Genomic DNA, 17,920 nt, shown 5'->3' with positions numbered 1-17,920 from the left:
ACAACACTTTCAAGATGTGACCCAGGTTTCAATTTTAAAGCCTTTACTATTTCCCCTATGTTCATTGTCATGCATTGATCTTTAAAATATTAATGCTATTGATATCCTTACAGAATCCCACCAAATGTCAGAGACATTGTTTACTGCACTGGAGTGTCTCTAATGGATGAGGATGTCTGGGAGTTCATTTGGATGAAATTTCACTCCACAGCTGCCATCTCTGAAAAAAAGGTACTGCTAGAGGCCCTGACTTGCAGTGATAACACATTTTTGCTGAATAGGTAAGTAAACGAGCAGGTCAAATCTGTTTAGACTCTTTGAACTTAAAACCAATTGATTCAGATGTAGTACAATATTCAGACAGGAAATAGAACATAAAATCATTTTATGATTCCTGTTTGTAAGGATAGTTTTCACAATGGTGGCACATGCCAAAACCATTTTCACAACACAGTCCTGTATATTTCTATTTATCTTATTTCTTTTTAAGTCACATGACTGCAGAGGGCAATTAATGTAATTTATACTAACAATGATTGGTAGATAGTGAATATTAATGTTTTGATAATTACCTTTAAAGATAAGGTTGATTTTACACAGTTAATATCAATATACTACTCTATTAACTGTAGTCAGCTCATATTATCATACTGTAGCAAATGCAATGGAAACTACATGACAAATAACCAGGTTTATTGAACACACTGTCAGAAACTAATTTATCTTGGATTTCCAACTGAATAACAAGGAAACTTATTAAATTATCAAATTTAATAACCACTAAGCAAAAAATAAAACTCAACATTGATTTAATCTTTGCTACGGAATTAATTCCCATTAGAATTCAACATACTGTGAATAAGCTTGTTAAAAATGTTTATTTCTGTGTTGGAAATGGCAATCTATTAAATTTTGAAAAGAAGAAAAGTTCCTTGGATAAATTCAATTTAAAACTTAACTCACCAGTAGGGGAAAGCTACTTTAATGAGGGACTGTTGGCTCTCACTTCTCTAATACGAATGCTTACAGCGTACTGCTATATCCCTGAACAGTCATTCCAGACTAAACCACATAGAAGCGCTCAAACATATTACTAGTGCTTTAATGTAGGAACAGTACTAGAACAGAACATCCTTGAAACTGAACGACTCTGTTGAGGCTGTGTACAATGAACACATCATGTGTCTTTGCTTTAATTTGCCCTTTATTTCCTTTTTGGGTTTCATATCATGATTCACTAGGGACGAGGGTATTAAACCTTGACTTTCTCTCTCTGATATACCTGGCAACTGCACATTTTTATAAAAAGCACATATCCCCATGGTAAAAACAGACCTCTTATTTGAGATGACATCCTTTTTATGTTATTTAATCAGTCACACCTTTTAGGCAGATGAGCAAGAAAGAGGATGAACCTTGAAGAAATCATCAGTTTCAAGTTAAATATTTGTGAAGAGCCAGCAGGCACGACCTTTTGGAGGTCATTACTCTGTGTGGTTTTTATAAACTAGCAGTATTCATATGCCATAGAGGGAATTTATTTATGAGCTACTCTTCTTTTCACTCTACAAGGAATGTTTCTTCAGTATGTAACCGATGAGTTAGCTGTAAGTTACTCTCTTCCACACAACCTTTGATGATTTGTACCGACTTATTAAATGTTCCCACTTTTTCTCCTCACTTGGCAGTTGACAATTCCTTTTACAGCTCACCTAAAGCTCTAGTCTAGAACAATGTCCCAAAAGAGCCACAGACTCATAGGATGTTTTTAAACCCAACATGAATTATTCTTTCACAAGCTTATTTTTGAGATAGTTTCATCACCTGTTGGTGATGTATATTGGTTTTGGTTTCTTGGTTTTGTAAGTTTGATTTTCTGTAATTAAGAAATGTGCCTCAGTGGTTATTTTCAAGACTTTTAAAGACTTCATACATTTCTAAGCACTTTTTTTGCAATCCAGATGTAATAATATTGCTCAAATTTAAGTATAGTCTAATACAGTGTTTTTCAACTTGTGGGCCTTGGCCCTCAAATGATTGTTGCAATCAGGGTCGGTGCTACAGGAGGTGCAATGGGTGCAACTGCACCCGAGCCCAGATCTAAGGGGGGCCCGTTGCTAAAGTCATTAAAATGACAGCTTTTTTTTAAAAAAAGGACCATCCGTAAAAGAAATGAATGAGAATTCGTAGTCTAGCATATTTTAAAATGAAACACAATGAGTTATTGGCTGCGTGAATGTTTTGCAATTGGTCATTGGCGCGTTCATTCCAGAATATGTAGAACTGGATAACGCATCTTGTTCTTCTGCAAGACTGAGCAATAGACAAGCTTAGCTTATTGTTATTATTACATTTAGCTAAACTATGTTCGTTAGTGTGCAACATGAAAGCGATCCAGAAATGTAAGTCCGGTAGCGAGAAATGCAAAGAACAGAAAAGACAATTAGAAAAGTTTAAACTGAACTTTTTCAATTGCTTACTGGACACTGTTATCAGTGAGACAGAGGAACATTTTTATTTCTTGAGCGAATTCAGATGTCTTTTTGGCATTTTGTTTTACATAAAAAATACCGGAGATAATTCAATTGAAGCCTGCAACGAACTTGCCTTGTTTTAAGTAGACATGGCGGAGATTTGGCAACTGAATTAAAGTTTTTGTCTCATCTGCTCTCCAATGAAGTTAACACTCCATCTGACGTACTGCAGTATTTGGTCAAAAAAGATGTGAAATTTGCGTTTCCAAACACAGTGATAGCATGTTAAGTGTTTTTAACAATTCCAGTTGCTGTCGCTGGTGCTGAATGCTGGTTGTAATTGTAAAAGAGTCGTAAATATATAACATCATATGTAATATAAATTAAATAATATAAAAATTTCATATATACAGGTATTATGACTTAGCATGCTGCGTGACCGATGTGACCGCCATTTAGCACCATTGTATGTGATGTCACAAGAAAGCTAAATCAAAATGTAGTATAACTGCTAATTACCCTTCACATCAAGGATAAGTGGCCTGCGTTTGGTTCTCTTACAAGGAAAAACATAGAGGAAGGCCTATCTACAAGCAAAGAAACCGCTTCAGTGTCTTATAACAATAACCCAAAATCCAAACTAAAGAAGAGAAAATACATGTATAGCAGTGAGAACTTGACTCTGGGCTTTACATGCATGGGAACTGAGAATGAGTCACTGCCACTGTGTGTTGTGTGTCCCGAAGTGTAATCAAACGAGGCTTTAAAGCCAAACAAAATACATCTCTGCAGCCCAACATCCAGCATTTGGTATCTGTCAAACAGCACCAGTCCTTTCGCTGAGTGAGCCAGAAAGAAGATGTGCGTGTTTACTACCAGGCTAGTTGTAGGCTAATGAGTGACAGTGCATTCATGCGTCCATTGGAAAATCTACCTGTTAAAGATAATGTAATGGATGGGGAGTTAACATCTACGTCTGTTTTATTATTGTTTTGATAGTTATTGTGCATATTTTTTTTTCTCAATGTCTTCATAAGTTCATTGGTAGAGAAGGCTACCCCGACCCTCTGTAAAAAATTTCAGTTGGTTTTGATTCCACCCGTTCAGTTTTGTTTTTGACAAGACTTGCGTTAAGTGCATGAGATATAAAAAAGAAAGAGCATTTTTCTTATATTTATCTTAATTAATAATTTTTTTGTGAGGTGCTAACTGGACTCCTTCTGTAATCAATATAAGGTCTTTGTAAAGCCATGTTTGTAGCTTGTATGTGCGTATTTTCTCTGATTACCGGTGTCGATTAGGCTACTTCTGAGGCATAGCGCTAGCTCATTTCAAATGGTGAGGATGGCCTGGCCCTTCTATGGGCCGTGGAGCACTCCTTTATATTTGGAATGACACCTTGAAAGCCAGGGTTTATTTTAATGTACACTTTTCTGTCTTTCCTGTAAAAGGCTACTGTTGTGTAAACTAAATAATATTCGCTACAACTATCATTTGACCTTGTGCTTGCCAAGTACGTAATTGTAATTTTTCAGTGGCTGGCTTGTCTTCTGTTTTTTAAATTACAGCCTGCACCTTCTCCAGCAGCTGACCAACTTGAAAATTTGAAAGCATTCACCTGCATGATGCAAACTCAGTGATGTTAATGATGCATTTTTAAATCTATTGCTTCCTAGATTTGATACAACAAACTGGTGGTCTTATATATCTGATCCATATATAGGTGGATTCTGGCATTTATTGATTCATCTTAGTAAAGTGGATTTCATACAGTATTTCTATATATAAACAAAAATTAACCCACACCTGATAAAATCAAACAATGTGAGAAACACTAACACACTCAACAGGTATATGTTGTAGAGCCATAAAATTAGAGATAGCAGAGACAAAATATCACAGCTGGTGTTAGTGGCTTGAAATATCTTCTTCTCTATTAAGTATTGATTGCTGTCTTCTCAGCATCCACCACTTTGTTATTATTCATGCAGACCACGTATAACACACAGAGGTTTAACATCTACTCGTAGCATGTGGGTCGTAGATAGTAATAGTGACATAATTGACAGGAAAGCTTGGGAGTCTGGTTTCGTCTTCTGTGACCTGAAGGGGTCATTTTCCTCTTTGCATGAATTTTTAAGGGATCTCTACCTCAATGTAGATGCATATGGAGAAAATGAGGAACATTGTTGTGGTCTGTGGTTACTTTTCTTATTGCTCTCATTTCCGTTGCATAATTTAAATTTGCTCACATTTTATTGTGGTTGGAAAACTTTGTTTCGATTCAACAAAACTGTAATTGTATGCCTTTACCTTCCCATTTGTTGTAAAGAAAGATCTGCAAGAATTCATGCAAGAAGGGGCACTTAACTAGATATACAGTATACCAGGGGGCTACTAATCATTTCTGTGGGAATACACATAAACTAAAAAACGAGAAAAAAGAGTGAAGAAGTGCTGACATAGTACTATTCTTAGAAAAAGTTTGAAACCCCAGATATAATTACATTTTTTTAAGAAAGTAATTTTACTCGTGGAGCACCAGATATTGAAACATAGAGTTAATATACTTATTCACACAAGAATACTGTATCTACCATTGGATCATTGGATCATTTTATAAATTCAGTAATCCAATATTTTGTCATTATGGAGACTTTCATGAAGATATAATTCCATTTTAGGTCTTAAATATATAAGAAAACAGTCCAACCTAGAAGGTTCACATAAATTAAACACACTCAACAAGTGCAGTACATTATCTTTATACTGTATTATTGTGTTGTAAAACAAGATTTTAGGTTTTATTGGTTGCAGGTTTTATTGCAGTGATCCATTCAGTCAGACTTTGGAAAATTATAAAAGGCTATTTAATGTTGGCAAAGAATAAAAATCTTCACATAGAAGACTGAGAATTATTATAGAAACCTCTACCTATGAGACCTCAACACCAGATTTCTTAATATTTGGTATCTTTGAAACATTATTGTAAAAAGCCACAGTAAGAGTACATTGGAATCATGGGGAAGCTTAGAAAGATATTAGAAACTACTATACAAATAAAAGGCAAGGAATAGCACAAATTACAAAAAAACTAAAGAAAGGTATAAAATACCATATAGATTTCTGCAATTAACTTTCATTAATGGATAGTAAATCACTCAAATAAGGACCAAAACTGAACTGTATAATTCTATATAGTGAACTGCTGTAATTCTAAGAGCTCACTCTAAGTTAGCCTGTTGTTTTAAAACTAGTGCTGGTACTAAACATATTCATGCACTGTTTTATTAATCATGTTTTATGACTGCAGATTATATAATTATCTGTTATATTGCTTTCTTGTCTTTTTAAGGCTCCTGAATCTATCTTTGAGCTCCGATCTAGTTCCTGATCAGGATGTCATAGATGTCATTATACATGTAGGTCGAAATCCACATGGAAGGCATTTAGCCTGGAAGTTCTTCCGGGAAAAGTGGAACATTTTAAATTCCAGGTATGATTTTTATTTTTTCCTTATATGTAAATGTATTTTATTATAGCTAATTTGGATGAATATATGTTTACAGCAAATAGCTCAATAGAGATACATTTAGGTATTAAACTGATTATAAAGATGCATTTTTATACAATAATCTGTATTAAACCAACTGTAGGTACAGTTTAGGCAAAATAGCTATGGCTCTACTTCTTAACTAACCTAAATCATACATGTGATGCACAGCAATGGCCACAAAACAATAACTGTTTATAGGTTCATCTGTCTTATATGTCGTTTACTGTTAAACTGTATTGTCTTCACAGATATGGTGAGGCCTTGTTTATGAACTCCAAATTAATCAATGGTGTGACTGAGTTTCTAAATACAGAGGCTGAACTTATTGAGGTAAGTTTATTTGGAGAGCTGGCATTTCTAGTCTTCAACTGTCAGTCCCATCTGTCTGAGACCTCAAGAAGAGAGTCATCCTGATGATACAGGAATATTTTTAGCTAAGTGAAAAAATAACTTGGTGGTTGATGCAGGATTTTCCAAGTCCAGGTGTCTGTGGCTTTTTGCTTCAAGTGAACTGTTGATAACCTAGCTACCTTTTAAATTAAAATTAATATTCGCATAAGCAGACAGTTTCTACTATTTCTACATTTTTTAAAATGGAGATTTTAATTTAGATAAGGGCTGTCCCATCCTCGTTCTGGAGGTCAGTTATGTCAGGAAGTTTTGTAGGCCTCCTTAAAGCAACAGCCTCTGGAGAGCTAGGAGAAGTGGTTAAACTAGTTCAAGTTGGTACAGTAGGTATGGCAGCATGTGTAGGCTACAAAGGAATAAGTAAAGGTTTATTCCACGCTGAAAAGAGAAGAAAAGAAACATAACATTTTGGCCTTGGAGCCTTCTCTGGGTGGTTAAACTGAAGTGATTAATTGGTTATTGTCCAATTCAGCCAATAACAAGTTGAAACTGTATGTTTGTCAAGAGTTGAGTTGAAAGGCAAGATCCAAGACCAGGACTGAACATGCCTGAAATAGATGCAAATCCTGTCAAATAATTGTAAATTGTAAAAAATAAATTAAGTAAATACAGAATCATTCAACTTAAATTACTCATGATGGCTTTTACCACAAGAGAATAATGTTGGAAAAAAATATCTAATATTACATACAGTACTGTTTAATAATATTTAATACTTAGGTAGCTGTTCTACCTAAGTAGAACAGCTAGAACCTAAGAATACTTAGGTAGCTGTAATTCTGATTATATAAGCAGTAAATAATTAAGAACATTAAATAAATGATTTTATATGTGACAGTTTATAAAACTATGATTTGGCATTAAAAAAAAGTTGTTGATCAATCTAAGACCAAGATGTACTCAGGATGGCAATGGTGGCCCACATTGTATCTAAGATGTGTTAAAAATATAATATACTGTAAATACACATACTTCTCATACAAAAAAATACCAGGTACAGGTATTCTTACAACCATTTGTCAATTAGCCAGTGCCAGGGAGATACTGCTTTAATGATTATGCTATCATTGTACAGCTATTGTACAATTAGTACAACGTGATGGCACATAAGATAGTGCTTAAATTGCAATTTAGAGCAAACAAATATAAAGAGCTAAAAGACTTGCTTTTGACCCAGTTTGTAATGCCTTAAAGGCTCCAGAGGGTTACATGACCGTAACAGGCTCACACTGAATAATCCCTGTTACACTAGCTTGGAAAGATTGCTTGCAGTTAACTGCCAAATGTTAAATCACCCTTAGGTGCAATCAGGCTGATGTGTGTTTGTGGCTGGCCATCCTATTTCAACTGGACAATATACTGAAGCATTACAGTAATAGAAGCCATGACTTAAACAAAACATTAGATAGATAGGTTGTAAATGCTTTCTTACAAGAGTCTGAAAGACATTTGGTACTGTATGTATCAGCCAGTGGATTTAAATCAGGTAGTCCAACGTAAACTATTTACAGTTTGTGCTTCATGTAATACAACAAATGATTGACATAATCAATCTAAATATTTATTTAGTTATTTGGTGGTGGTCACTGTAAACTGAAATGTCTGCTTGGCTTCTGCCAGAGGTTTGAGCTTGAATTAGTCTATACAAGCATAGAGTGACCTGTTGCTGTGTTCATGAGTTACACTTGCCCTTTGTGAATAGGATTGCAATATGTGGAAGCACAAATCTGAAATATACTCTGAAATAACATTGAGTATACTATCAATACCTTCAAGCTAATTTCTGAAGATAACATCTATAGGCTCTTGCTCCATTATCATACTGCTGCTAACATTATTGTAGGACACATTTATATCAGTGGTATCAGTGAGCCTTTTTTGGATTCTGCTACATATTCACATGTTATACCATCACTAAATCATATGCTGTATCATGATTTGTCAGAAATCATTAACCTTTGTCAATAGTGCATGCCAATCAGATTAATGTACAAATTGCAGTTATGAATCTCATTGATTCTGAGATATGACTTTTTAGGAGCACCATTTTAGGAGCACCTTAATGATTGTAATTAGAGTTACAGTATAGGTCTTTTTGCTGATTTACTAGAGAGGACGTCATCTCTCAGATGGTTCCTCTCCATTATTGATTGTGTCACTAGGTGACTGTACAGTAAATGGTTAAAAATGTCTTGGTTGCTCACAGATTTTTCCTGTCAGCTTATTGAACAGTTGGTGTAACATTTTGGACACTGGATGGCCCTTAAATGAACTAGCTGCTTCTTGTTGTCACGGTCCAGTCAGTTGTGCTCCCAAACTGCTTGGCCTCTCTCATTCACTGAGCAAAGGCATTGTTGCAGCATGACTACTACCCCACGTCCTTTTTATACCTACAAGATTGTACAAATTCGAATAATTCCTAACATTTGCAAAGTGCATTTCACACAGCTCATGATATGCTCAAACAACTTAAATGGCATTAGCATGACAGAATAATTATTTGGCTACAAAGTACATGCTTCATTTTTAAAATGTTGCTAATTTTTTTCTATAGCTGTAATTCTAAAAAGCACAGTAGTCCTGTTCAAGTTATAAGGGTAAATTATAATTTGCCATTTTATTCCTGTTTCTACACTCTTATCCCTCTTTCTTTAAATGATCCAAAGTTAATAGAAGTTATGTAGTGCCGCAAATGTATATCCTGAGGGGAGTAAGAATGAGACATGACGACTTGTGCTGTAGGCACTCTGAGGCTGTTTTGGTGTACTATAAAAATGCCATGCCATGCCATCCCACTTATTTACAAATATACTGTTTAAAACGGCAAATAGTGATTTGAAAGGAAAATGTCTGAAATGAAAAGGCTATGAAGGGTATGAAGTTACTGCATATTCAATCAGAGCATGACCAAGGTATGAAAAGAGTTTCTTCTGGTTTTACTCCTTGATACAGCAGCTTTTTATGTGAATGGTATTCCAAATGCCCAGTACTGTACACACATACACAACCACCAAAACCATGGCTAGAAAATGCATTTATTCCTTTAGCTCTAAATCTTTGTACACATAAAAGCTATGGCTCTGAAATGTTCAATACATGACTTAAATTGTAATTAATATTACACACTCAGTATCGCAAAAACATATTTTCTTCCAAGGTTCAGATATGATTGATGCGGACAACAAAGGATGCTCTTGGTTAAAATCACTGTTAAATTTGTAACTCAGAAAATGCTTTTACAGTTGTCATAGAAAGGTCTACTTATATCATCTGAGAAACAGTGATTGCTGTGCATTATACAAATATTAAGTTGCTCATTAGCCTTTTTAAAGCCTTTAAGTTTATTTTTCTTGTGTATAAAATAACCATACTCTTGTCATATTACCTATGTTTCCAATATCACTTTTCCTTTAATAATGGCATATTTCATTTAATAACTTTTAATGAATACATTAAGGTGTACTTTAGTTTGGAAAGTACTTAGTTTACATTATCTGTATCATACAGATGTAAAATGATTTTCTAAATACAATTTATGCTGCAATAATAGAGAACATTTTAAAGATATCCTTTTGGAGAAATTCTGGCAAAAATTCAACTCTCTCAAAGAAAGGCTTGCTTTATCACATAAATAATTTAATTAAACCATCTAAATGAATTAAATTAAAAGTTAAAATGCTTCTCTTTTAACAGTATTCTAATTCCCACTTTTCTTTTATCTGATGAATTTCTGTATGGAAGTTTGTGTTTTAAAAGCATGTCCTGCTGCTGAACAGGATAAATCTGTGGCAGTGCTGTCATTACAGTGTCCCAAAAAAGTATACAGTATATGAACCTTGGCAAGAAGATATAAGGAAATGTGCACACACCTTTATATTGCATCTACTACATGTCATTTATTTTGCTACATAGTTTCCTTTCAAGTGTATGTAAGCATGCATAAATGCATATAAAGTCAATGTTCTGTTGATTTTAAATTAAGTTATTGAAGTTACTTTAGTGGATAATTTCTCAGGTAAAGCCCAAAGGGTAACAGATTCTAATTTGTGTTTTTATGAGAAAAAAAAAAACTCATCTTTTAATGACATACTGTAACACTGCCAGGGATTGGCTGTCGTAGCAGTTATGTTTTAATAGGCAGCTTTCAGGTAACAGACACATCATACCCAGCTGTAAGGTTAAAAAAAGGCGCTCTTTTTTACATTGTGTAATTAAACTCAAAACACAAATCAAACCTTTGCTCCTTTCTGAGCTTTAAATATTTCTCTCTATGCTTTCCATAAATACTGTATATTGGCAGCTAAGCGTCTTACTGTCATCAAAATAAAAAAAACCAAAACGCTCAAAACCAAGAACTCCAATGGAAACCTTCACTTCCTGGTTTTTAAATGTCTCCCAACCAATTATCTTATTATCTTCTTAATATAAGACATGACTGAGGGTGGCATGCCATTCCCCACAGCGTTATGATGAGATCTACCATGATGTCTGAACCTACTGTTCTAACAGCAAAGCTGATGATAACAGTGGTGATATTATTAGACCCATGGTGGTTAATTTTCTATAATCATTTTAATACCACAATACGTGTATAAGTGTCAAGCTGCAATAAAATTACCTCGATAATCATGTTTCCTATAAGATAAAAAATGCCCAGATTTGTATAGTGTATTTAATCTTAAAGAGTTTAACATAAACAGTAGATAGGGAAACACTTCATCCACCACTGAAGTGTGGCACCCACCTGGGTGATGTGTGGCAGATATTTTGTGCTAGTAGGTCTTCAAGTGGAGAGGAAACTTAGAGATTATTTCACTAATCAATTAAAGCCGCTCTGTAGGCCCAGAGTAGATTTGACTACTTTGTAAAATCTTGCCGGAGTAGCAACATATTCTTGAATAATCTGAATAGTGCCATAGGATCTTTAGCAGTCAGAACGTCAGTTTAAAGTCTCTCTGGTCCAGAGAGAAGAGTATCACTTATTGTTCCACCAATACCACTTACAGTACATAGCAAACTACTTTTCCTACGCTTTTTGTGGGATTTAGGGTGTTTTTCTCTGATGTACTGTATAACAACTAGTATTGAAGCGAACATTGTATTTACAAAATTATGTTCTTTGATTTTTCTTTAAACTTAAGTACAAGTCTTTACAAAGATCAATACAAATCATGAATTGCATGTTGTTCCCTTTTCTGACATTTTACTTAGCTGGGCCTTAGGGGAAAAAAAAGATTATGTTTAGAATTATCTAAATTATATTGACGGAAACCTTTAAAAACGTGCACAGAGAATTCTCGTGTAGAATTCTTAATGTCTTCTTCCTGATGGCTGCAAAGGAGAGTGGTTTTTTGCATAGATGTAAACATTTCCTTCATGATCAAATTAAGTGTAAATTACTGTTGGACTGTATTTGCAAATTACAATCTTGCATGTAAGTAATGATTTTACATTTATGTTAATGATAATTTATACAAAACTAACCTTTTGACATTAAAATAGGCAGGATCTGTAGGGTTTTCTTTGTGATCTCACATCTGCTTTATAGAAGACTATTTTATTGTTGAATCATTATAATGTGTTTATTTTATTGTTGAATCATTATAATGTGTTTTTTTTTCAGCTGAAGGACTTTATACAGAACAATGGAGGAGGAGCAGCTGCTGCATTCGCACGTGCTGTAGAGATTGTGGAAGCTAATGTGAGATGGCACAGCCTCTTTGAAGAACAGTTTTTCCAATGGCTTAGGAAATCCCCCACCACTTAATCTGTGACAATTATAAATATTTATAGCATGGTATCTCTCTTTGAAACATTTATACTCTAAAAAAAACACAAAAAAATGAAGACAGAGAATAATTTGATTTGAATTGCAAATTGTGAACTGTTTATTTTCCTGCAACATGAAAAGAAATTTTTCTGTGGGAAAAAAAAGAAAAGAGGGCAGTACATTTTCACTGCCTTCACCAGTCATATACATACAGGGCAAAAGAATGTGATTCCAAGTATTGCATGATCTTATCTACCATCTGTTGAAACACTTTTGAGTATTTTTTTGTGCATGATTGTCCAGACCCTCACAGAAATCCCAGCATGCTCACCTATAACGTTTCCCAGTCCTGTGTATCCCAATCACTACTGTGTAAGATAGGAAAAAGAAAGAAAAGAACAGCAGAAAGGACAATAATATGCAATTGTTATACACACACAACAACTGTCATGACAATCCGTGTTCCAATACAGGAAAATACTAATCAATAATGAAAAAGGTTCCATATTCAACTGAATGAGTATAAACACATGCTCATACTGGTAAAATATTCTTAGACAGGCCATGTAAAATAATAATCAGTAAACACGGTGGCAGCACCACCTGAATTACATCAGCTTCAGAAACTGTTCAATATTGTGTGATGTGTATAAAAATGGCTACCATGCCATCCTGACTGGCAAACAGTACTAATAACATGTGCCAAACGTAACAGAAGAATAGATCATAATTTTAAAGGCCTATCGATTTTGGTGTCCAAGCAGCAAGCAGAAAACATTATAAAAATCAAAGGATACTACACCTTAGAATAGGAACAAGGTGACTTCTAATGGAAATTGTGTCTTTTTCACTCTGTATCCTGTGATTATCAGACTACAGATTTATCTCATGTTTGTTCGGGGTTATCCTGGGGTGTGGATAAAAAAAATATACTCTATATATCATAGTGCTGAGGCCACTGTGCAGAATAGCTCATATCTGTTAATCCACTAGCATTCATAGGCAGCCCAACATGAACCAGTCAGCATGGCATAGAATAGCACTTAATGATTTTTGTCCTGCTGAAGGGCATGATCAAATAAGCTGTATCTTGTGAAGATCAATTGTGATTTGCCCTCTTGAAGCTACTATAAGGCTAGATTTGAATGTGATATCCCAGCAGTTGAACCCATTTTGGCTACAAGTGTTCTGAAATAGAAAAAAACAGTATCAGTCGATATGTGTATTTTAACTGTGTTTGGCTGAAATATTTGAGTGTGTTAATGAAGAAAAAGGGTATCCTTTATTTATATTTTAACATTAATCTGAGTGTTTTTATACCCTGGAATAATAGTCTAGACATCACAAATCCTTTCCATCCTTTTTTTCTCCCATTTATTAAAACTAAGTGTTGACATAGCAGCTTTTTCTAAATAAAGAGATTACTATATCTTCTGTATTTTAAGCAGAAAATATATGGAATTTTAACTCTGATAATAAATTTTTGTACAGTAATGCATCACTGTCTGGCTTTTTGACGTGTAGATGTGGGTATGTGAAAACAATACTAGCTCTGTGATTAAATTTCCATTTTGTCTTGATAGGCATCTTTTTAATAATATTTAAGTGGATTCAAGTCTAGGAAAAGGGAGAATAGAAGAATAGACAGACAAAGATAAAACAATGGTGATTATTTTACTCTCTGACATAAGTCATTTTTTAAAAATCTACCTAAAGATTATGATTTCTAAACTAAATGCATTTAAATACCCTCATGATATATTGTCAAAAGTAAAAAATGTCTATGCTGTGAGAATTTAAAAATGACTTGTTTATCCTACCATAGTTGAATTCTGTGTTTTTAACTCACTTTAACTCACGACAGATGGGCGATTTACAGAGCATACCCCTGACATGATCTATAACACTTCTTTTTGTAAATATGCAAGTATTTAGAGTTCTTGTTATACCCTCCGCTACAAGTAGGAGGATTCCTACTTATGTACATATTTTATCATTATTTATTTTTATATGGCTCACATATAAACTGGGCTTGAATAAGTGGCTCTAGTTTTTATGTCTTAAATAACATTAAAATCATGTGCCACGTCAAAATATGGTTTATATTAGTTGATCTCTCCCTACGTGATGTTTACATACTTTTTAACCAAAATTGTTAAACACGTATGAAACTGGAATATTCTGAGATAAATGAATGAAAAATCGACTAGGAAAGTCTTAAAGGCAATTCAAAAATTTCCTTATATTATGAATACTGAAAAACCCAAAGGTTCAAGTTTATGAGTCAAGGTAAGTATTCTTGTATTTTCAAGATACAAATACTGTATACAATTTCCAAACATCTGTTACTGGCAACAATGGTGAATGCACCACAAACTTTAGCTGGTATGCAGTGATGAGACCAAGTTGCAAAATGAAATCTTTAGATTTTTTCAGTGACACCGCCATCAAGACAAAAACATCCCTGAACCTTTGCTTCCACCCAATGTCCTTTCTTTTCCAAAAGTCACCGAAGAAAATTTTGTTTGGAGGGATTACTCCATGACTTGAAACTTTTCCAGACCCACCCATCATTTCATCCTGCCAACCACCTAAACAATGCAGCCTTCTTATACACCAAATAGGTTGGGTAGCACCAGAAGCTGATGCATTTCCTGCAAATGTACTGCATCTCCGATCAGAACACACATAGTATAGATCCTCTCTCTGTGTAGTGATTAGATAGTTATCATATCTGTCTACAATCCCATGTATTACATCTCTTGCAGAAAGTGCTCTGAGATGTACAGTATATTAGCAAAACAGAAAGAATGATCAACCATTGCAGTGAACAGAGCACAGTGGATCAAAGATCATACCTAGCTCCCCATTTTATTTCTTCCACTCATGACGAAATTAATGCTTGTGTGAGCATCCTTTTAGAGGGTTTCCAGGACTCTTTTCTACACTGTGCAAAGAGTTATGGAAAGAATCTGCAGTCTAAATTCATGGTCAAAGTAATTTTGCCAGAGATTTTAATGGTTCTGTAACATAGCAGAATGAGGTAACAGGATCTTTAAAATAGACAGATCTAGGTAAAACACACAAATGCAGCCAGAAGGCAAAAAGAAACCAGTGCCTTTTGTTTTGAAAAATTAAAAACATATTCTCCCTCTGAGCTTTAACTGCACTTCTCCAGTCCCACTCTGGGCAATCTCTTTCTGAGACTCTTAAAAAAATAACTTTGTTGGCTTGAAATTTGGTCCATTCCTTCTCCTCCTGATGCAGCAGCCTAAAGTCCTTTGCATTTCTCCTCAACAGCAGAGACTAACAGCTAACCTGGTTCTGTTAGCTTCCTGATTTAAAGGTCACCCAACTAATTATCTTCCTCCAAACGGTCATGTGATTGACAACAGCAGGTCATTTGCCCAACTGCAATTTGACCAATAGTCTTCCAGAAACTGGTCAGTTGACTGGGAGCAGCAGCTCATTGGCTTGAAACTTCCTGGGGAATGTGCTCTTAGAGGAGTTATAACTATTTTTGCATTTAACTAGATGGAGAGATTGAAGTTTTTTGTCAGGTATGCCTGACAAATAATGTGACTTAATCATATTAATTCAGTTGTGGAGTTTATTTTAAGGCAACAATTACTCTGTTATACAGTATTTCACAAGCTAAAAATATTCCACAGTAGGTATACAGTACTGCATGTCATTTGTACTGTACACACTGAAAAGAAAATATTTAACATATCAAATCAACAGAGTGGAGCCACTAGAAAACAAGCACAGAAAGCACAAAAGGAGACAGAACTTTCAGCAAATCACTTTAAACTTAACCAATAATTAAACAATACAGTAATAGTTCTTGTTATCAAATTAAATGATGGAAAAGAAAATCAAATTCCATTTATGTAGTATCCCAAAACATTAAACACTCAAAGTTCAGTTGCAGTACAACTGTCAAAATTAAAACACAAATGTTTGTGCATATCTTCTGACATGATTTCAGTAATTTTGCTGATTGTAAACTATGATTACAAATAAAAAACATTTATTGTGTAGAAAATGCAAAGAAAACATACAATATCCCTGATATACTTCAAGTACAGTAGGTAGCTGCATCAGCATGCGTAGGCTGCAAAGGTAAAAGGTAAAAGTAAAAGTTTATTCCATGCTTAAAAGAGAAGAAAAAAAACACAACACTGTCAGACACCCAAAGAAAGTTCCACAGCCAAAACGTTTCTTTTCTTCTCTTTTCAACATGTAATAAACCTTTACTTCTTCCAATATCTCTAATATACTGTAACACTTTATCAAAACATCCTGTAAATGACTGTATTCCTGTATTACAATTATCTAACTGTTACCATTATTCAAGATATCCTGAGATAAAGGGAACAAAAAGTGGTTGATTCCATGCTGAAAAAGAAAAAGGGAAAATAGCAGAATCTCAAAATTTCTTTAGGTGTGGAAAGAAGTTAGGGGTATGGCAGAAAACAGAGAGACAGGTGGAGTGGGAAAAGCCACAAAAGGGCAAAAAATGGGTTGAAAATTACACACAAAAGTGGTTAAAATTTAGTTTCAGGGATGCAGTCTGTAGCAAATGGAAGAAAGGTATCCATTTGTGAATTAAACGGATTTCATAAGAGATTAGTCAATTGCTGAGTGCTGGAGGAATGTGTGTATCACAGATGTCAGAAGGGCATTCTGTGGAACGACAAGGAGAGCAGTAGAAACCCTGTGAGAAGCAGCAAAAGGGGCAACACGGAGGTCTTCCTGGGTTGTACACTGACACAGCTCCTACAATCAATAACATACAGTACAAAACAATTAAAGTATGAGATATTTAATCTAGAGTGGGATAAACAAAAGAAATCTGTTAATTGAACATTAGCTTAATGTAATGCAATGACAAAAGCAAGAAAAAAGTGACAGAATGACAATAGTAGAATAGCATAGGACAAGAGTATTATTCTCAGATATTCAGAGATATTCTCGGTTAACAAATCTGAGCGTAATCAGTGAATAGAATATTACAAGGAAACAGGTTTAGAAAGATGTGTAAAATAGAATCTAAGCAAATAGAGCTTATAGGAAAATATATGCATTTTGTGTAAAATTCTCAACTTAAACAATGATAAAAAAAATGTTGTTAAACAAAAAGGTACAGGTTTTCCTCATTAATATATACAGTACTTTGGGCATTCATGTAAACTGCATCCATATTTGTCAGTTTATCTAAAGATTGACCAATGAGCACGTAAATCTAGCTCAATTTTAAACTTTAGAATTTCATAATCATCTGAATTTAAAATGTATTGACTTTACAAACCAATGCTTTTTATCTAAATTATAACTCAGCACTAAAAATACCGATGAGCCTTAGATTTCTGCCAAGACTGTATATTTTCAGCAAAAGAGAAATAGGTCACCAACGATACTTCTCACTTCACTAGAATATTTCCCTCTTGTACAGCACAGAGAAAAGACAAACTCCCTCTTTGCCACATCCCACAGCAAATCAATCAAGTGATGGCCATGAAATTACCTCAGCTAACAGAAGTGACTCCTGATCCTTTAACTGATATTGCAGACCTCTAAAATGGCATTGCAAATTAATTAGTTATAGACCATATGTTTGAAGGAGATGCTGTGGATGCAGGTGGCCCACAGATGTATCATTGGCATTTTCATTCTTTCCCTTTAATAGTGACAGACTGGGATACACAC

The 17,920-nt window shown here is 34.5% G+C and overlaps 1 protein-coding gene across 2 annotated transcripts in view; it reads left to right on the top strand.

Moving 5' to 3' along the window:
• LOC148654691 (thyrotropin-releasing hormone-degrading ectoenzyme-like) overlaps positions 1 to 13,702 on the top strand; it is a 222,821-nt gene extending 209,119 nt beyond the window's left edge. For both annotated transcript variants that reach the window (XM_088644538.1, XM_088644540.1), the window contains 4 exons: positions 114 to 281; positions 5,830 to 5,970; positions 6,279 to 6,360; positions 12,062 to 13,702. In XM_088644538.1, coding sequence (XP_088500664.1) covers positions 114 to 281; positions 5,830 to 5,970; positions 6,279 to 6,360; positions 12,062 to 12,205 — 535 coding nt within the window. In that variant the 3' untranslated portion in view covers positions 12,206 to 13,702. The remainder of the gene's footprint in view (positions 1 to 113; positions 282 to 5,829; positions 5,971 to 6,278; positions 6,361 to 12,061) is intronic.
• Positions 13,703 to 17,920: the final 4,218 nt, after the last annotated feature.

Source organism: Lepisosteus platostomus, chromosome 9 (assembly GCF_059453375.1).
Source record: "Lepisosteus platostomus isolate fLepPlt1 chromosome 9, fLepPlt1.hap1, whole genome shotgun sequence".
Taxonomy (NCBI): domain Eukaryota; kingdom Metazoa; phylum Chordata; class Actinopteri; order Semionotiformes; family Lepisosteidae; genus Lepisosteus; species Lepisosteus platostomus.
The sequence above is the reverse complement of the archived record's forward strand: the minus strand, read 5'-3'. Positions and strand labels throughout refer to the sequence as shown.